Here is a 21589-nt window from a genome sequence, read left to right as displayed (position 1 = left end):
CAGATACAGTATTTCTTCAATATAATCATATATTACACATAAGACAAGCACACACTTTAGCACAGACATGAATTACAGTTTTCAATTTATTCTTATCCAATCGAATCAAGGACTGGCAACCAATGATAACCAATCATCGTAGCCCAGAGAGATTATAACCATCCCCACACTCCAGGCAAGTTATCCTAGACAAAGGCATTCACTGCTGAAACGCGTTAAAAAAAAAAAAAAAAAAAGGAAGAACTTGCACATCACTTAATTACAGACCCCCTCCTCGGCTGGAAAAGGGATTCTACACTATCTGGTATACGAACTCCCGCTCACGTGACGCGGCAAAGCCGGAAGCCATAGACGGGACCCGAAGCAGGAGAAGGACAGCGGCCGCTGGATCCGAATGGGGACCAGGCGATCAGGCGGACAAAGACACTGGAGGACGAGGGCACTGGAGCTGAACCGGCGGCAGGCGCTTCTCAGCGTACTCCCGGTGGTAAGTGTAAGAACACAGCCCCACACCCGAAACCTCCAGCGGTGCACATATCAAGGGACTGACAGGCGGGACGCCGCACTAGTCACACTCCCAGACTCATGTACTAATACACAGCCCCAGCAGCCACATAGGTTATTACCAGACCTATGGTAAAGGTGTACCCAAAATGGCACACCTGACATTCATCCTAGCAGGGGACCTTCCTGACTGAGTATACAGTACCATTAGGAGGGTATACCGGAAAAGGGTAGTCTGCAGGACACACCTGACAGTGGTACTGGACATAACAAGCAAGGGGCTTATGAGCATTATTGATTTTAGATCACAACCTTAAAGGGTCATCTGCAAGGTACATCTGCAGGATAAATATTACACCCCAATAAAAACGTTACATCCATACATTGATATTCATGGTCATTATACATAGGTAGGAATTAGTACATTATAGATAATCTCCATACCTACATCCCCTCCCTTGCATGTCCCCCTATTCCCACCTACCTCTCCTCTACTCCCATTTCCCCACAGAGTGCGCTGACCATACCCATTACCAATCCAGTGTCAGGAGGTAGGACACCTCCAGGTTTAGCAGCACCTACCCCCATCCTCCCCAGTGAGCGCAGCCTCCTCAAATTTGCATCTGCTAACATGGTGAAAAGAATTTACCTAGCCATTTGCACAGAGTATTTAGACTGTCAGCACTGAGGTATAAACAGTGTTGTTTGTTTTTCCATCAGAAGCCAGACTAAAAAGGCAGTTGCAAGAGGCAAGTTTAAAGTCTTGCCATGGTTGTAATCTGAGAACTGCAGTTCTTGTAGCATTAGCAGATTGTTGAATCTGTGTTGCTGCTGGAGACTCCATGGCTCTCAAAGCTGCAGCTTGTACAGCATTTGCCCACAGGCAGGTTTGTCTTGCAGTTACAGACTCCATGGGTTAAATTTACTAATATGGGAGTTCTATTTAAGATGTGATGTTACCCATAGCAACCAATCAGATTCCAGGTATTATGTTCTAGAAGGTGCTAGATAAATGAGAACTAGAATCTGATTGGTTGCTATGTGCAACATCCCATCTTAAATAGAACTCCCCGTCTTAGTAAATTTACCCCCATGTCCCCTGAGGCTGCATGTGTAGAAGCATCAGCTGATTGATGTGTTTGTCTGGCAGCTGGGGACTCCATGGCCCTGGATACTGCATGTCTAGTAGCATCAGCAGATAAGCGAGCTAGCCTTGCATTTAGTGAGTCTCTCTCTCTCTTGTGGCTGCTTGTTTCTCTTGTTGAGCTGCCAAGCATGCTTGTACTTTCTCTAAAGTCTCCTCATATCTTGCCACTCTGCTACATTTAGCAACCGAGGAGCTACAGTATGGATCGTTTTTCTTGGTGTCATGGCTTTTCTGAAACTTAGCATGTGGTTGTGTTTTTTTAACAGTGAATGGTACTGAAAAGGACCACACTTTTGAAAACTGAGATGTGAAAAGACGTAAACTTAGTCTGACTGTGGTATACTACAATGGGGAAGCTTTGAGAAGGAACAGAAATCATTCATACTTGCATGATAATGCAATTTAGGAATAAATGACACAAAGGTATATTTTTGGACTGTTTAGAATGGGGTTTATCTGACTTACAGAACAGAAATCAAAATAGCTTCCAAAATCACTGCAGAATAGAAATCATAGGAGATTAGAAATCTCTGCAAACCAACATTGTAGACCATGGCTAATACAGTCACTGCAGGTGCAGTGCGACATTTGATCCTCCTGCTCACTGCTCTGCTGTTGGAGCTCTGCTTGACCCCACTGGTACATATTAGCATGTGCTTTTTTCGGCCAAGAGAGACATCCTGAGCAAAGTTGCTTAAATGAAAATTTCAATTCAGAGACTCCACGGTCTAGTTGGTGGGCACCATGTAGACTTCCATGGCCTCGAGGCAAAAACCTAATCCTGGTCAAACTACATCACCATGCCAAATTTGGTGTAGCTAGGTACAAAACTGTGGTCGTAAATAACATACACTTTCTCGCTTATATATATGTGTATATATATATATATATGTGTATATATATATATATATATATGTGTATATATATATATATATATATATATATATATATATGACGGTGGGGACATAGAATGAAATTTAGTGAAATTTGATGGAGTCCTTTGCATTAGGGCGAAACGCGTCAGCAGTTACCCTGGACCCTCTTTTGATGGACAGATAAGCTTTTATATCAATTGTTTCTTGTATGTGTGATACCTGCTTGTTTTAAACCGTGGATATATTTTATGTACTTAATTAAATGTGAAAAATGATCTTTATACTACGCTATTGTGGAGTGTGATATTCTGGGAGCATTTCCAATTAACACTCACTAAGTAGAAAAATGCTATAAGTACATATAGGTTTAAACGGTACACACTATTGGTTGTTTCTTTTTCTCTTTTGCATATCACTGTGATTATATTGGTCTGAGCACCGAAGATTCCTATCTGAGATAAGTGCTTGTCCCATTTTTTTAGCTAAATATCATTCTATGTCCCCATCGTCATTTTCTAGGCATTATTAGGCACTGATTACTTCTATTTTTTACACATTCTACTCGCCATAATTTGTTATCAGCTGCCACCCAAGTTTGTGAGGAATGCATGTGAAAATATTTTAATTATAAGAAAATATTTTAATATTTTACTACAGATTATATTTGATCCACATGAGCACACACTTATACATTTTGATGATATATATATCTCCTATATATTAGGCCAAATATGTGACTCTGTGCCTGGGCCTCTAACGCTGGGTGGAGTCATAGGGCTTCTGCCCTATGCCAGTGCCAGCACTACACTACCTACACGTAGGGAGGTGGACAGGGGGCACAGCAGCTACACAATCCGGCCACCATCACCACAGAAAAACCACCAGTGGACAGACGCCCCACCGTGAACGGTAACACAATATACACCCACACCCCATGCCATGGACCCCTCCCTTGGGCAACCCCACCACCACCTAACACAGGGGCGTCATACAGACCAACACACGCCATTGACACAACTCCTCACGACCCACCCATTCCAGCTCACAACTCACACTGCACGCACCATGCTGCTCCCAGGACACAGCTTCCAGCTCACACATACACACAGCCCTGTGGAAACGGCCACCTCCTTTCCCCGCAACACACAGCCACCCACACCCTGACTGACACCCGCACCCCACACAACCCTCCCTCCACAAAACCCCGTCACCAGCTCCCACATCCAGCCACTGACGGGACACGCTGGCCGGGAGCCGCCATCCAAGCAACGGACTAACACACACCATGTTAACACAGCCCATTGCTGTACATGCGGCGCCGCATAACACTGACAGCACGCCGCACCTCACTCTGTACTGCCGTTAGGTGTAGCACCGCTCCTCTCACCAGCCCCGCAGAAAGCAGGTCTCTTCCCAGACAGCACCAGACAACCACACCGCCGGCCAAGGGACATGAGCGCCCATTCAAAAATGTATTTACCTAACGCTGTCAGACACTGACAAACGGGCAGTGTGCGCGATCACCCATCCCCCTATGTGCAGCAATCCCTTTTGCCCTAATCCCCACCCGTCCATCACAAGGGGGGGAAAAGTGCAGCCTCATGGTCCCAGATATACCATCGCCAATCAGCACACAAACACTGCAGCCACTTCTACTTTACACACACAAACACTCACCCTCCACACTCCTAACAACAAGCACGCACCCTCCCCCTCCAAACACACAAACACCTCCCCCATCTTTGCCACACCCCCACCATACAACAACCCCTCCTGCCCCCATCACCCTCACACCACTAAGACAAAAAAAATAAGAATTTACTTACCGATAATTCTATTTCTCGGAGTCCGTAGTGGATGCTGGGGTTCCTGAAAGGACCATGGGGAATAGCGGCTCCGCAGGAGACAGGGCACAAAAAGTAAAGCTTTTCCAGATCAGGTGGTGTGCACTGGCTCCTCCCCCTATGACCCTCCTCCAGACTCCAGTTAGGTACTGTGCCCGGACGAGCGTACACAATAAGGGAGGATTTTGAATCCCGGGTAAGACTCATACCAGCCACACCAATCACACCGTACAACTTGTGATCTAAACCCAGTTAACAGTATGATAACAGAGGAGCCTCTGAAAGATGGCTCCCTAAACAATAACCCGAATTAGTTAACAATAACTATGTACAAGTATTGCAGATAATCCGCACTTGGGATGGGCGCCCAGCATCCACTACGGACTCCGAGAAATAGAATTATCGGTAAGTAAATTCTTATTTTCTCTATCGTCCTAGTGGATGCTGGGGTTCCTGAAAGGACCATGGGGATTATACCAAAGCTCCCAAACGGGCGGGAGAGTGCGGATGACTCTGCAGCACCGAATGAGAGAACTCCAGGTCCTCTTTTGCCAGGGTATCAAATTTGTAGAATTTTACAAACGTGTTCTCCCCTGACCACGTAGCTGCTCGGCAGAGTTGTAATGCCGAGACCCCTCGGGCAGCCGCCCAAGATGAGCCCACCTTCCTTGTGGAATGGGCCTTAACAGATTTAGGCTGTGGCAGGCCTGCCACAGAATGTGCAAGTTGAATTGTGTTACAAATCCAACGAGCAATCGACTGCTTAGAAGCAGGCGCACCCAACTTGTTGGGTGCATACAGTATAAACAGCGAGTCAGATTTTCTGACTCCAGCCGTCCTTGAAATGTATATTTTTAAAGCTCTGACAACGTCCAACAACTTGGAGTCCTCCAAGTCGCTTGTAGCCGCAGGCACTACAATAGGCTGGTTCAGGTGAAACGCTGATACCACCTTAGGGAGAAAATGCGGACGCGTCCGCAGCTCTGCCCTATCCGAATGGAAAATTAAATAAGGGCTTTTATAAGATAAAGCCGCCAGTTCAGATACTCTCCTGGCGGAAGCCAGGGCCAGTAACATAGTCACTTTCCATGTGAGATATTTCAAATCCACATCTTTTAGTGGTTCAAACCAATGGGATTTGAGGAAATCTAAAACTACATTTAGATCCCACGGTGCCACCGGAGGCACCACAGGAGGCTGTATATGCAGTACTCCTTTGACAAAAGTCTGGACCTCAGGGACTGAGGCCAATTCTTTTTGGAAGAATATTGACAGGGCCGAAATTTGAACCTTAATAGATCCCAATTTGAGACCCATAGACAATCCTGATTGCAGGAAATGTAGGAAACGACCCAGTTGAAATTCCTCCGTCGGAGCACTCCGATCCTCGCACCACGCAACATATTTCCGCCAAATGCGGTGATAATGCTTCGCGGTGACTTCCTTTCTTGCCTTAATCAAGGTAGGAATGACTTCTTCTGGAATGCCTTTTCCTTTTAGGATCTGGCGTTCAACCGCCATGCCGTCAAACGCAGCCGCGGTAAGTCTTGAAAGAGGCAGGGACCCTGTTGAAGCAGGTCCCTTCTCAGAGGTAGAGGCCACGGATCGTCCGTGACCATCTCTTGAAGTTCCGGGTACCAAGACCTTCTTGGCCAATCCGGAGCCACTAGTATCGTTCTTACTCCGCTTTGCCGTATGATTCTCAATACCTTTGGTATGAGAGGCAGAGGAGGAAACACATACACCGACTGGTACACCCAAGGTGTTACCAGCGCGTCCACAGCTATTGCCTGCGGATCTCTTGACCTGGCGCAATACCTGTCCAGTTTTTTGTTGAGGCGAGACGCCATCATGTCCACCATTGGTCTTTCCCAACGGTTTATTAGCATGTGGAAAACTTCTGGATGAAGTCCCCACTCTCCCGGGTGAAGATCGTGTCTGCTGAGGAAGTCTGCTTCCCAGTTGTCCACGCCCGGGATGAACACTGCTGACAGTGCTATCACGTGATTCTCCGCCCAGCGAAGGATCCTGGCAGCTTCTGCCATTGCACTCCTGCTTCTTGTGCCGCCCTGTCTGTTTACATGGGCGACTGCCGTGATGTTGTCCGACTGGATCAACACCGGTCTTCCTTGAAGCAGAGGTTCCGCCTGGCTTAGAGCATTGTAGATTGCTCTTAGTTCCAGAATGTTTATGTGAAGAGACTTTTCCAGGCTCGACCACACTCCCTGGAAGTTTCTTCCTTGTGTGACTGCTCCCCAGCCTCTCAGGCTGGCGTCCGTGGTCACCAGGATCCAATCCTGTATGCCGAATCTGCGGCCCTCCAATAGATGAGCCCTCTGCAACCACCACAGAAGAGATACCCTTGTCCTTGGAGACAGGGTTATCCGCAGGTGCATCTGAAGATGCGACCCTGACCATTTGTCCAACAGATCCCTTTGGAAAATTCTTGCATGGAATCTGCCGAATGGAATTGCTTCGTAAGAAGCCACCATTTTTCCCAGGACTCTTGTGCATTGATGCACAGACACCTTTCCTGGTTTTAGGAGGTTCCTGACCAGGTCGGATAACTCCTTGGCTTTTTCCTCGGGAAGAAAAACCTTTTTCTGAACCGTGTCCAGAATCATCCCTAGGAACAGCAGACGAGTTGTCGGCATTAATTGGGATTTTGGAATATTCAGAATCCATCCGTGCTGCTTTAGCACCTCTTGAGATAGTGCTAATCCCATCTCTAGCTGTTCTCTGGACCTTGCCCTTATTAGGAGATCGTCCAAGTATGGGATAATTAATACGCCTTTTCTTCGAAGAAGAATCATCATCTCGGCCATTACCTTTGTAAAGACCCGAGGTGCCGTGGACAAACCAAACGGCAGCGTCTGAAACTGATAGTGACAGTTTTGTACAACGAACCTGAGGTAGCCCTGGTGTGAGGGGTAAATTGGAACGTGGAGATACGCATCCTTGATGTCCAAGGATACCATAAAGTCCCCTTCTTCCAGGTTCGCTATCACTGCTCTGTGTAGAAGAGGTACCTTGACTATCACCTGCTGAGAGTACAGCTTGTGAATGGCTTCCAAAACCGTCTCCCTTTCGGAGGGGGACGTTGGTAAAGCAGACTTCAGGAAACGGCGAGGTGGATCTGTCTCTAATTCCAACCTGTACCCCTGAGATATTATCTGCAGGATCCAGGGATCTACCTGCGAGTGAGCCCACTGCGCGCTGTAATTTTTGAGACGACCGCCCACCGTCCCCGAGTCCGCTTGAGAAGCCCCAGCGTCATGCTGAGGCTTTTGTAGAAGCCGGGGAGGGCTTCTGTTCCTGGGAAGGAGCTGCCTGTTGCTGTCTCTTCCCTCGACCTCTGCCTCGTGGCAGATATGAATAGCCCTTTGCTCTCTTATTTTTAAAGGAACGAAAGGGCTGCGGTTGAAAAGTCGGTGCCTTTTTCTGTTGGGGAGTGACTTGAGGTAGAAAGGTGGATTTCCCGGCTGTAGCCGTGGCCACCAAATCTGATAGACCGACTCCAAATAACTCCTCCCCTTTATACGGCAAAACTTCCATATGCCGTTTTGAATCCGCATCGCCTGTCCACTGTCGCGTCCATAAAGCTCTTCTGGCCGAAATGGACATAGCACTTACCCGTGATGCCAGTGTGCAGATATCCCTCTGTGCATCACGCATATAAAGAAATGCATCCTTTATTTGTTCTAACGACAGTAAAATATTGTCCCTGTCCAGGGTATCAATATTTTCAATCAGGGACTCTGACCAAACTACCCCAGCACTGCACATCCAGGCAGTCGCTATAGCTGGTCGTAGTATAACACCTGCATGTGTGTATATACTTTTTTGGATATTTTCCATCCTCCTATCTGATGGATCTTTAAGTGCGGCCGTCTCAGGAGAGGGTAACGCCACTTGTTTAGATAAGCGTGTTAGCGCCTTGTCCACCCTAGGAGGTGTTTCCCAGCGCTCCCTAACCTCTGGCGGGAAAGGGTATAATGCCAATAATTTCTTTGAAATTATCAGCTTTTTATCAGGGGCAACCCACGCTTCATCACACACGTCATTTAATTCTTCTGATTCAGGAAAAACTATAGGTAGTTTTTTCACACCCCACATAATACCCTGTTTAGTGGTACCTGTAGTATCAGCTAAATGTAACGCCTCCTTCATTGCCAAAATCATATAACGTGTGGCCCTACTGGAAAATACGGTTGATTCGTCACCGTCACCACTGGAATCAGTGCCTGTGTCTGGGTCTGTGTCGACCGACTGAGGCAAAGGGCGTTTCACAGCCCCTGACGGTGTTTGAGGCGCCTGGACAGGCACTAATTGATTGTCCGGCCGCCTCATGTCGTCAAACGACTGCTTAAGCGAGTTGACGCTATCCCGTAATTCCACAAATAAAGGCATCCATTCTGGTGTCGACCCCCTAGGAGGTGACATCCCCATATTTGGCAATTGCTCCGCCTCCACACCAATATCGTCCTCATACATGTCGACACACACGTACCGACACACAGCAGACACACAGGGAATGCTCTACACGAAGACAGGACCCACTAGCCCTTTGGGGAGACAGAGGGAGAGTCTGCCAGCACACACCAAAAAAGCGCTATATATGACAGGGATAGCCTTATAATAAGTGCTCCCTTATAGCTGCTTTATATATATCAAAATATTGCCATTAAATTTGCCCCCCCTCTCTGTTTTACCCTGTTTCTGTAGTGCAGTGCAGGGGAGAGACCTGGGAGCCGTCCTGACCAGCGGAGCTGTGAGAGGAAATGGCGCCGTGTGCTGAGGAGATAGGCCCCGCCCCTTTTCCGGCGGGCTCGTCTCCCGCTATTTTGTGAATCCAGGCAGGGGTTAAATATCTCCATATAGCCTCTGGGGGCTATATGTGAGGTATTTTTAGCCTTTTAATAGGTTTTAATTTGCCTCCCAGGGCGCCCCCCCCCAGCGCCCTGCACCCTCAGTGACTGCGTGTGAAGTGTGCTGAGAGGAAAATGGCGCACAGCTGCAGTGCTGTGCGCTACCTTTAGAAGACTGCAGGAGTCTTCAGCCGCCGATTCTGGACCTCTTCTTACTTCAGCATCTGCAAGGGGGCCGGCGGCGCGGCTCCGGTGACCATCCAGGCTGTACCTGTGATCGTCCCTCTGGAGCTGATGTCCAGTAGCCAAGAAGCCAATCCATCCTGCACGCAGGTGAGTTCACTTCTTCTCCCCTCTGTCCCTCGTTGCAGTGATCCTGTTGCCAGCAGGAATCACTGTAAAATAAAAAACCTAAGCTAAACTTTCTCTAAGCAGCTCTTTATGAGAGCCACCTAGAATTGCACCCTTCTCGGCCGGGCACAAAAATCTAACTGGAGTCTGGAGGAGGGTCATAGGGGGAGGAGCCAGTGCACACCACCTGATCTGGAAAAGCTTTACTTTTTGTGCCCTGTCTCCTGCGGAGCCGCTATTCCCCATGGTCCTTTCAGGAACCCCAGCATCCACTAGGACGATAGAGAAAAAACCTCACACACCAAACACTACATATTTTGCAAACAAACCCACACCCACGCAAACACCGGTCCAACACCCCCCGCGCACCGCAAGCCCATCTCACATCCACAATACTCCCATACCTTCCACCCACCCTCCACAAATACACCACCCATCCAACACCCCCTGCACCACAGCACAACCTTACCCATCTGCCTGACCCAGTCACCCCCCCCCCCCCTCTTCAATGCACACAACCCCCACAAAACCCTCCACCATCCACCCACCCATCCCATGTGGACCTCCTCCACCCATGCAAACTTCCAACACCCTTCCCCCTGCCACCCACAACTCCATCACGCACTACACCTCCTGTCACCAAACCCATCCCTCACCCCTAGCCCAAAACATATACAGGCCGCGACCCCCCTCCACGCACTTGCCCAAGCACCATAAATCACTACCCCCAGCATTTATGTAACCCACACACCAAACTACGTAGCCCTCCCAAAGAACACTCCACCACGCACATTCCCTTCAACACCCTCCACAATCCAGCCCAACACCACCCTAACCCTATCACACACCCACTTCCCTCACCTCCCTCCCTCTGCAGCCAACTCATTATGTCAAACCATAAAACCACCAGTTAGCCCACAATACTAACGGCACATCCTACAGCCACAAATATGCCAACTCCAACATCTGCAAAACCAACACAGCTCTGCCCCCAACAAACACCCTTATACCACATCCTCTTCCCCTTGACACAAGCAGGAACAATCCACGCACCCCTCCCCCAAACACACCATACACACACCCCTACTCGCACAACACCAGTTCCCCATACTCGCTAAACCCCCACCCACCAACACCACCTTAGCAAACGGTAACCCTCACAGCTAATAACACAACCCTCGCACACCCACAACTCCAACACACAACAAACCCCGACACTACAATTGAACCACAACGCCTCACAAACACATCCAACAACCACCCAAGCCCAATACCTAACACTCACCTTCCACAAATACACCACCCCCTGCACCTCAACACAACCTTCCACATCCCCCTAGCCTACTTCCCCCCCCCCCCCCTCGCACACACCACAATACCGTACACAAACCACCCTATGCAGATATCCCTCAGCCATGGCACGTTCACCCACCCTCCCCTTAACTCTACACCTACAACTCCACCAAGTACAACACCTCCTGTCCCCTCCCCCAACCCTCACCCCTAGCCCACAGTATACAGTGACCGGATCACATCCACCGTCCAGCCTCACTTTGGTCAGCCACCACCCACAGCATCTTCGGGACAGCCATCCCAATCCATGTACCCTTTCCCACAAAACACTCCACAGTCCCTTCACCCCCCTCCACAATGCAGCATAAAACCACCCAACACCTATCACATACAAACGGTGTGACAGTGTGAAAAGCACCCATAGGGCGCGATGACTCACCTAGTACACATATATATATATATATATAAAAAAAATAGGATTTTAAGGACCTCTCTAGCATAGCACAGAAATACTGAAACTCCAGAGCTTTCTTCCTACCCACGTTGAAACACATAGTTGAAACTCATGCCCCAGACTTGGACAGTTTGCAGAGGGTATGTTCTGTGTAGGATGAACTATCCCCATACGTTCAGCATTTCAGTGGGAATCCTGTACCTTAGTGTTCTCCTTCTGTAGTAGGAAATGTTGTTTCTTGGCATTCAGGTTCTTGTCTCGCTCATATCGCAGTTCCTTCTCAGCAGAGCTGCAGACATTTTGGACTCTGTGGAGGTCTTGGCGTAGCTGACGGATTTCCTCATACTGCTGTTGGACTAGTGAATCCCCAGCCAGATGCTGTCAAACACAAGAGAAAACAACAGTGAGATGATAACCTCTTGTTAATTCCTTAAAGTGGGCAAAAAAAGGAGAAAAAGTTGTCATTTTTAGATACATTCAAAATGAAATTGAACTTTTAATATTTGTAATAAAAACAAATCAGCTGGTCAGGGCTCGTATGTTGACCTTTATTATATATAATTCTGTGTGATATTGTCAGAAGTCAATACAGTATTCCCTTTAGCACCCCACACCCCCTCAAATATTTGATATATTAATATAAAATGGGTTCTTCATGCCTTTTGCTTAATGGGAATTGACCCATTTAATTTCCAATACCTGTGCGGACGAATGTGCCTTTCCACTAACACTATAATTCCTTAAAGTGGTAACAAACCTAATTTACAGATTGCTGGTGTAAATTCTGCTTAGATTACATGTGTGTCTGTCTGTATAATTTATCATTATACCAGAATATCAAATAGCTGAGGGTACTACCACAGGGACATCTGGATATCTTGCCTAATCCCCTTCTGTGGGATTCTCCCTTCTGTCTGTTAATAAGTAGATGGCCCACAAGACTCGGAAGACTCAAAGTTATCCGAAGACTACGCATGCACTGCAAACACCGTGCGATCACAGCCTCAGTGAAATGTGATTTCAGAGTGATTGACAGGAAGGGACTGTCCATGGGTGTTAATATAGCATTTGTGGGGAGTGGTTGGAAAAATACAGGTGCGTCGTTTTCGGGGCATGTATCGGACGTCAGCTGCGATTGCTTGTGATTAAAAACATGGTGCCGATGCGACTGCATCCACATTACTCTGAGTAGGCATGGATCAACAGCAACTGTCGATGGTACTCAGTTTCTGTGCATGGATCGCATATCTGCAAATGCATAAGCACAGCTGCGATCACATTAGTGGGCATCTTTTAATCTTTCTGAGCGGTGCTTCACATGCGATTTTTCACAGTAGCAGTTTTGAGACAATTGTAATTTCAGACAAAACAGCAATAAAAGAATACTGGGTAATAACAGTCAGACAGAGAGGTAGGAGGGAGAAATTTGACATACTGTAGCAGTAGTGTGTAGTTACAAGTAATAGTCCTGGTTACAGATGTGTTTGCCTGTGATGCAAGCTGGTGATCCCGGCACAGCGTCAAGTAGCAGGCGCTACATAGTGAGGGAAAAAGTTGCATTGCGTCCGCAGGGGAGCAATGCTCCCGCTGCAACAGGGGGAGGCGGCGGCACTCATTAGGAATGGGCAGCAGAGAGCTGTGCTCCCGCAACCCAGTTCTTATAACAAATTTTTGTATGTGGCATTCACAGGAGTGTCCCGCGAATAGTAGCTTAACAATAGATGGCTGCTGGTACGCTGTGCCACAATCACGGCAACACCACACCAAGTAGCAATTTATTGCAAAGACGTATAAATTATTGCATCTGTAGGTAAGAGGGCCCTGCTATACATGGTGTGGCTATTAAATAACAAGACTATACTTGTAAAAAATAAGAATTTACTCACCGGTAATTCTATTTCTCGTAGTCCGTAGTGGATGCTGGGGACTCCGTAAGGACCATGGGGAATAGACGGGCTCCGCAGGAGACTGGGCACTCTATAAGAAAGATTTGGTACTATCTGGTGTGCACTGGCTCCTCCCTCTATGCCCCTCCTCCAGACCTCAGTTAGGATACTGTGCCCGGAAGAGCTGACACAATAAGGAAGGATTTTGAATCCCGGGTAAGACTCATACCAGCCACACCAATCACACCGTATAACTCGTGATATTATACCCAGTTAACAGTATGAAATATAACTGAGCCTCTCAACAGATGGCTCAACAATAACCCTTTAGTTAGGCAATAACTATATACAAGTATTGCAGACAATCCGCACTTGGGATGGGCGCCCAGCATCCACTACGGACTACGAGAAATAGAATTACCGGTGAGTAAATTCTTATTTTCTCTGACGTCCTAGTGGATGCTGGGGACTCCGTAAGGACCATGGGGATTATACCAAAGCTCCCAAACGGGCGGGAGAGTGCGGATGACTCTGCAGCACCGAATGAGAGAACTCAAGGTCCTCCTCAGCCAGGGTATCAAATTTGTAGAATTTAGCAAACGTGTTTGCCCCTGACCAAGTTGCAGCTCGGCAAAGTTGTAAAGCCGAGACCCCTCGGGCAGCCGCCCAAGATGAGCCCACCTTCCTCGTGGAATGGGCTTTCACTGATTTAGGATGCGGCAATCCAGCCGCAGAATGCGCCAGCTGAATTGTGCTACAAATCCAGCGAGCAATAGTCTGCTTAGAAGCAGGAGCACCTATTTTGTTGGGTGTATACAGGATAAAAAGCGAGTCAGTTTTCCTGACTCCAGCCGTCCTGGAAACATAAATTTTCAAGGCCCTGACTACGTCCAGTAACTTGAAATCCTCCAAGTCCCTAGTAGCCGCAGGCACCACAATAGGTTGGTTCAAGTGAAAAGCTGATACCACCTTAGGGAGAAACTGTGGACGAGTCCTCAATTCTGCCCTATCCATATGGAAAATCAGATAAGGGCTTTTACATGACAAAGCCGCCAATTCTGACACACGCCTGACCGAAGCCAAGGCCAATAACATGACCACTTTCCACGTGAGATATTTCAGATCCACAGTTTTAAGTGGTTCAAACCAATGTGATTTTAGGAAACTCAACACCACATTGACATCCCAAGGTGCCACAGGAGGCACAAAAGGGGGCTGAATATGAAGCACTCCCTTTACAAAAGTCTGAACTTCAGGCAGTGAAGCCAGTTCTTTCTGGAAGAAAATCGACAGAGCCGAAATCTGGACCTTAATGGAACCCAATTATAGGCCCATAGTCACTCCCGACTGTAGGAAGTGCAGAAAACGACCCAGCTGAAATTCCTCTGTAGGGGCCTTCCTGGCCTCACACCACGCAACATATTTTCGCCAAATGCGGTGATAATGGTTTGCGGTTACTCCTTTCCTGGCTTTTATCAGCGTAGGAATGACTTCCTCCGGAATGCCCTTTTCCTTTAGGATCCGGAATTCAACCGCCATGCCGTCAAACGCAGCCGCGGTAAGTCTTGGAACAGACAGGGCCCCTGCTGTAGCAGATCCTGTCTGAGCGGTAGAGGCCATGGGTCCTCTGACAACATTTCTTGAAGTTCTGGGTACCAAGCTCTTCTTGGCCAATCCAGAACCACGAGTATCGTTCTTACTCCTCGCCTTCTTATTATTCTCAGTACCTTTGGTATGAGAGGCAGAGGAGGGAACACATAAACCGACTGGTACACCCACGGTGTCACTAGAGCGTCCACAGCTATCGCCTGAGGGTCCCTTGACCTGGCGCAATATCTCTTTAGTTTTTTGATGAGGCGGGACGCCATCATGTCCACCTGTGGCCTTTCCCAACGGTTTACCAACAGTAGGAAGACTTCTGGATGAAGTCCCCACTCTCCCGGGTGTAGGTCGTGTCTGCTGAGGAAGTCTGCTTCCCAGTTGTCCACTCCCGGAATGAACACTGCTGACAGTGCTAGTACGTGATTTTCCGCCTATCGGAGAATCCTTGTGGCTTCTGCCATCGCCATCCTGCTTCTTGTGCCGCCCTGTCGGTTTACATGGGCGACTGCCGTGATGTTGTCTGATTGGATCAGAACCGGCTGGTTTTGAAGCAGGGGCCTTGCCTGACTTAGGGTATTGTAAATAGCCCTCAGTTCTAGAATATTTATGTGTAGGGACGACTCCTGACTTGACCAAAGTCCCTGGAAATTTCTTCCCTGTGTGACTGCGCCACAGCCTCGAAGGCTGGCATCCGTGGTCACCAGGACCCAGTCCTGTATGCCGAATCTGCGGCCCTCTAGAAGATGAGCACTCTGCAGCCACCACAGTAGAGACACCCTGGTCCTTGGAGACAGGGTTATCAGTTGATGCATCTGAAGATGCGATCCTGACCACTTGTCCAAGAGGTCCCACTGGAAGGTCCTTGCATGGAACCTGCCGAATGGAATTGCTTCGTATGAAGCCACCATTTTTCCCAGGACTCGTGTGCAGTGATGCACCGATAACCGTTTTGGTTTTAGGAGGTCTCTGACTAGAGATGACAGCTCCTTGGCTTTCTCCTGCGGGAGAAACACTTTTTTCTGTTCTGTGTCCAGAATCATCCCCAGGAACAGTAAGCGTGTGGAAGGAACCAGTTGTGACTTTGGAATGTTTAGAATCCAGCCATGCTGTTGTAGCACTTCCCGAGATAGTGCTACTCCGACCAGTAACTGTTCCCTGGACCTCGCCTTTATTAGGAGATCGTCCAAGTACGGGATAATTAAAACTCCCTTTTTTCGAAGGAGTATCATCATTTCTGCCATTACCTTGGTAAACACCCTCGGTGCCGTAGACAGTCCAAACGGTAGTGTCTGGAATTGGTAATGGCAATCCTGTACCACAAATCTGAGGTACTCCTGGTGAGGAAGGTAAATTGGGACATGCAGGTAAGCATCCTTGATGTCCAGGGATACCATGTAATCCCCCTCGTCCAGGCTTGCAATAACCGCCCTGAGCGATTCCATCTTGAACTTGAATCTTTTTATGTATGTGTTCAAGGATTTCAAATTTAAAATGGGTCTCACCGAACCGTCCGGTTTCGGTACCACAAACAGTGTGGAATAGTAACCCCGTCCTTGTTGAAGTAGGGGTACCTTGACTATCACCTGCTGGGTATACAGCTTGTGAATTGCCTCTAGTACAGCCTCCCTGCCTGAGGGAGTTGCCGGTAAGGCCGATTTGAGGAAACGGCGGGGGGGAAGCGCCTCAAATTCCAGCTTGTACCCCTGAGATACTACTTGAAGGATCCAGGGATCCACCCGTGAGCGAAGCCACTGATCGCTGACATTTTTCAGGCGGCCCCCCACCGTACCTGGCTCCGCCTGTGGAGCCCCACCGTCATGCGGCGGATTTGGAAGAAGCGGGGGAGGACTTTTGTTCCTGGGAACCTGCTGCGTGTTGCAGCTTTTTTCCCCTTCCTCTGCCTCTGGACAGAAAGGACCCGCCTTTTCCCCGCCTGTTTTTCTGGGGTCGAACGGACTGTACCTGATAATACGGCGCTTTCTTAGGCTGTGAGGGGACATGGGGCAAAAATGCTGACTTCCCATCTGTTGCTGTGGAAACAAGGTCTGAGAGACCATCCCCGAATAACTCCTCATCCTTATAAGGCAAAACTTCCATGTGCCTTTTAGAATCTGCATCCCCTGTTCACTGCCGAGTCCATAAGCCTCTCCTAGCAGAAATGGACAATGCACTTATTCTAGATGCATCTCTCATGTACAAGACTGAGTCTTTTATATGCTCTACGGTTTGCAATATAGTGTCCCTGTCTAGGGTGTCAATATTTTCCGACAGGGAATCTGACCAAGCAGCAGCAGCACTGCTGGTCTCAGTATAACACCAGTGTGTGTATATATAGACTTTAGGATAGCCTCCTGCTTTCTATCAGCAGGTTCCTTTAGGGCGGCCGTATCCGGAGACGGTAGTGCCACCTTTTTAGACAAACGTGTGAGCGCTTTATCCACCCTAGGGGGAGTTTCCCAACGTGACCTATCCTCTGGCGAGAAAGGGAACGCCATTAGTAATTTTTTTGAAATCACCAATTTTTTATCGGGGAAAGCCCACGCTTCTTCACACACTTCATTTAATTCTTCAGATGGGGGAAAAACTATTGGTAGTTTTTTCTCCCCAAACATAATACCCTTTTTTGAGGTACCTGGGTTTATATCAGAAATGTGTAATACCTCTTTCATTGCCTCAATCATGCAACGAATGGCCCTAGTGGACATTAAATTTGACTCATCGTCGTCGACACTGGTATCAGTATCCGTGTCGACATCTGTGTCTGCCATCTGAGGTAGTGGGCGTTTCAGAGCCCCTGATGGCCTTTGAATTGTCTGGGCAGGCACGAGCTGAGAAGCCGGCTGTCCCGCATTTGGCATGTCGTCAAATTTTTTATGTAAGGAGTCGACACTTGCACGTAATTCCTTCCATAAGTCCATCCACTCAGGTGTCTGCCCCGCAGGGGGTGACATCACATTTATAGGCATCTGCTCCGCCTCCACATAAGCCTCCTCATCAAACATGTCGACACAGCCGTACCGACACACCGCACACACACAGGGAATGTTCTTAAAGGAGACAGGACCCCACAAAAGCCCTTTGGGGAGACAGAGAGAGAGTATGCCAGCACACACCAGAGCGCTATATAATGCAGGGACTAACTGAATTATGTCCCCTATAGCTGCTATAATATTTACTGCGCCTAATTTTAGTGCCCCCCCTCTCTTTTTTACCCTTTTCTGTAGTGTAGACTGCAGGGGAGAGTCAGGGAGCTTCCTTCCAGCGGAACTGTGAGGGAGAAATGGCGCCAGTGTGCTGAGGGAGATGGCTCCGCCCCTTTTTCGGCGGACTTTTCTCCCGCTTTTTTCTGTATTCTGGCAGGGGTAATTACCACATATATAGCCTCTGGGGCTATATATTGTGGTTATTTTGCCAGCCAAGGTGATTTTATTGCTGCTCAGGGCGCGCCGCGCCCCCCCCCCCCCCCCAGCGCCCTGCACCCTCAGTGCCCGGAGTGTGAAGTGTGTATGAGGAACAATGGCGCACAGCTGCAGTGCTGTGCGCTACCTTGGTGAAGACTGAAGTCTTCTGCCGCCGATTTTCCGGACCATCTTCTTGCTTCTGGCTCTGTAAGGGGGACGGCGGCGCGGCTCCAGGAACGAACACCAAGGACGGGTCCTGCGGTCGATCCCTCTGGAGCTAATGGTGTCCAGTAGCCTAAGAAGCCCAAGCTAGCTGCAAGCAGGTAGGTTCGCTTCTTCTCCCCTTAGTCCCTCGTTGCAGTGAGCCTGTTGCAAGCAGGTCTCACTGTAAAATAAAAAACCTAACATTTACTTTCTTTCTAGGAGCTCAGGAGAGCCCCTAGTGTGCATCCAGCTCGGCCGGGCACAGAAATCTAACTGAGGTCTGGAGGAGGGGCATAGAGGGAGGAGCCAGTGCACACCAGATAGTACCAAATCTTTCTTATAGAGTGCCCAGTCTCCTGCGGAGCCCGTCTATTCCCCATGGTCCTTACGGAGTCCCCAGCATCCACTAGGACGTCAGAGAAATAAAACATACTGCTTAAGCTAAAAGGGAGTGGGGGAACATTGACCTTGGACTATCCCAAAACGGTTTTGTAAGTTTCACCCCTATCGCACAGAGTTTGCTGTTAACTGCAGACGAAGAAATTATGTTTTTCTCGGGTGTCGCAAAACTGCTTAGTTCAAAAGTAGAGCAACGTGTTAACTCTCTTAGTTAAATTTGACAAAATGCCCATCGACTCTTTCCGTATGCTGAGGCTTATGGGGAAGATTGTATGTCAATGCACGTGTGTTTGAGTGGCACAAAAGATTTAGTGAGGAAGCTGAAAATTTTGGACGTCTCAGAAGGCCTTTTAAAAATGTGGGAATAAAAATTAGGCATCCGAATGGTAGCAGAACTGGCAAACATCGACGAAAAAAACCTTTTAGGCAAGGGCCTAATTCTGATCTGATCGCAGCAGCAAATTTGTTAGCTAATGGGCAAAACCATGTGCACTGCAGGGGAGGCAGATATAACATTTGCAGAGAGTTAGATTTGGGTGGGGTGTGTTCAAACTGAAATCTAATTTGCAGTGTAAAAATAAAGCAGCCACTATTTACCCTGCACAGAAACAACATAACCCACCCAAATCTAACTCTCTCTGCACATGTTATATCTGCCCCCCGTGGAGTGCACATGGGTTTTGCCCATTAGCTATTAAATTTGCCGCTGCGATCAGGTCTGAATTAGGCCCCAAGATCTTAACATGACAAAAGTTTGTGCTAAGATGGTTCTACGGCTTCTCACGGCCAAGCAGAAAGAAAATTGAAGGTCAAATATGTAGACGTTTTGGAACAAATTCAAGCAGATTCACATTTTTTACATAAAGCTATTACCTGTGATGAGACATGGATTTCTCGAGCACGATCCTGACACAAAACTCGAGTCATGCACTGGAAAACACTATCATCACCAACAATGAAGAAAGCATGTCAAATCAAACCCAAATTCAAAGCCGTGTTGTTTTCTTTGATATTAAAGGGTGTTATTTTGACAGACCAGAAGGCGTAACCGTGGATCAACATTACTACAAAAATGTTTTAGAAACTTTGCGGTTAAGAATCAGAAGAAAGAGGCCAGAATTGTGGAAAAATGGTTCTGTCCTCCATCACGACAACGCACCAGCCCACACAGCTCTCTCTGTGAAGCAGTTTTTCGCCATGAAACAGATCGCAGTGCTAGAACACCCCCATACTCGCCAGACCTAGCTGCGTGTGACTTCTTTCTTTTCACTAAAGTCAAATCTCAAGGGAACCTGTTTTGCATCAGTTACTGAAGTAAAGAAGAAACGACAGAGCTGTTCTATTGGCTACAGCATGGCTTTGGCCAATGGAAAATAAGAATGTGGCAGTGTGTGGATGCAGAAGGAGAGTACACAGAAGCAGAATGGAGTTAAAATGTACTTAATATCATTAAACGTAAAGTATAGGATCAGTTATTTAATAGCCACACCTTTGTAGAAATCTATAGAAATTGAGCAGTTCTGGTCACAGGGAATTAACTTCCAGACCATGCATATCTTCTCTCCCATCACTTGCAAGACGCATCATATTAATTCCATGCAACTGCTAAGAAATACCTAATACTAACAAAATTAAAATAAAATGGAAGCTTCCAAAAGTCCACATTGTAAGGCTCACGAAGATTTGGGAACCCTAAGTTGAGTTACTACATATTGCCTACAAGTGGGCTCTTGCATGGTGTCTGACAGTACGAAGCACTGTAACTCTCAATGAAAGTACATGTAGTGAAAAGTAGTTAAAGGATTTGTTTTTTGTTGTTTTTCAAGTTTAACTAAAGCCTGTTTGAAATAAGTTAGGCATGACAGATCTGTGATAATTTTACCTCCGCTCCATCTCCAAAGCTATGGTATCTGGATACTTGCTCCTGCAAACCAGAGAGTTCCTGCTTTAGTCGTGAATTCTCCTCTCTCTTAGCCTGGAGATCTTGTCTAGAGACTGTTACATCCTGTCTAAGCTGCAGGTTCTCCTCCTGCAGACTCTTCTTCTCCTTAGTTTCTTCATGGAGATGTCTTTGAAGGATTTCACATTTTTTCTTGTGTTCTGATAGCGTGATGCTTTCAAATATAAAAAAGATTTATATAAAAAAAATCAACAGAAATAAAAGGAAACTTACAAACATTGTCAGGGACATCTAAGTAGACCACAACATATAGTTTGAAAAAGTAATGATGGGTTGCAATGATTCTTGTATTTAACAAATGGCAATTGCAGAAAACAGCCTTGGGAAGACGGCTGGTAAATGGCAACCCCATCCAGAAACAGTGCTGGGGTAGTAGTCTTGAGGGCTAAAAAGTAAAAAGTTCAGGAACTAATTAACTGGTGCAGCAAATGTCAGAACAGCCAAGGGAGTTACTCAGTTACTCTGTATATCAGTGCAAATAAGTCAACAGCTGGTTAGTATACTGTATATATTCGTACTGGTTCTTTGTAGACAATGGGATTTACGTCTGGTGCTCTGTCTGCCATGGCCATAACATACTGGTCACATTTTAAACACTAAATGGTGTTCTACATAATAAGTAAAAATATGCAGTAAGTACAGCTCTATTTAATAAACACATTTCAGAGGTGAGAATGTTTATCCCAGTCAATAGGGTGAACAGTTTTGAAAGTTATCACTGTAACACTATTTCATATATGAATTAAATTGGCATAGCTTAGGATAGAATAGAAATTATTTCTTCTGATACTGTGGAATTGC

General features: G+C 47.3%; 1 protein-coding gene across 6 annotated transcripts in view; it reads right to left on the bottom strand.

Moving 5' to 3' along the window:
* Positions 1-21589, bottom strand: part of CCDC30 (coiled-coil domain containing 30) — a 687183-nt gene that overhangs the window by 230841 nt on the left and 434753 nt on the right. For all 6 annotated transcript variants that reach the window (XR_010188622.1, XM_063942948.1, XM_063942949.1 and 3 more), the window contains 2 exons: positions 20711-20942; positions 11538-11714 (listed from right to left, as the gene is read on the bottom strand). Coding sequence is in view for 5 of the 6 variants with exons in the window: in XM_063942948.1 (XP_063799018.1) it covers positions 11538-11714; positions 20711-20942 (409 nt within the window). In the remaining variant the exon portion in view is untranslated. The remainder of the gene's footprint in view (positions 1-11537; positions 11715-20710; positions 20943-21589) is intronic.

Source organism: Pseudophryne corroboree, chromosome 10 (assembly GCF_028390025.1).
Source record: "Pseudophryne corroboree isolate aPseCor3 chromosome 10, aPseCor3.hap2, whole genome shotgun sequence".
Taxonomy (NCBI): domain Eukaryota; kingdom Metazoa; phylum Chordata; class Amphibia; order Anura; family Myobatrachidae; genus Pseudophryne; species Pseudophryne corroboree.
The sequence above is the reverse complement of the archived record's forward strand: the minus strand, read 5'-3'. Positions and strand labels throughout refer to the sequence as shown.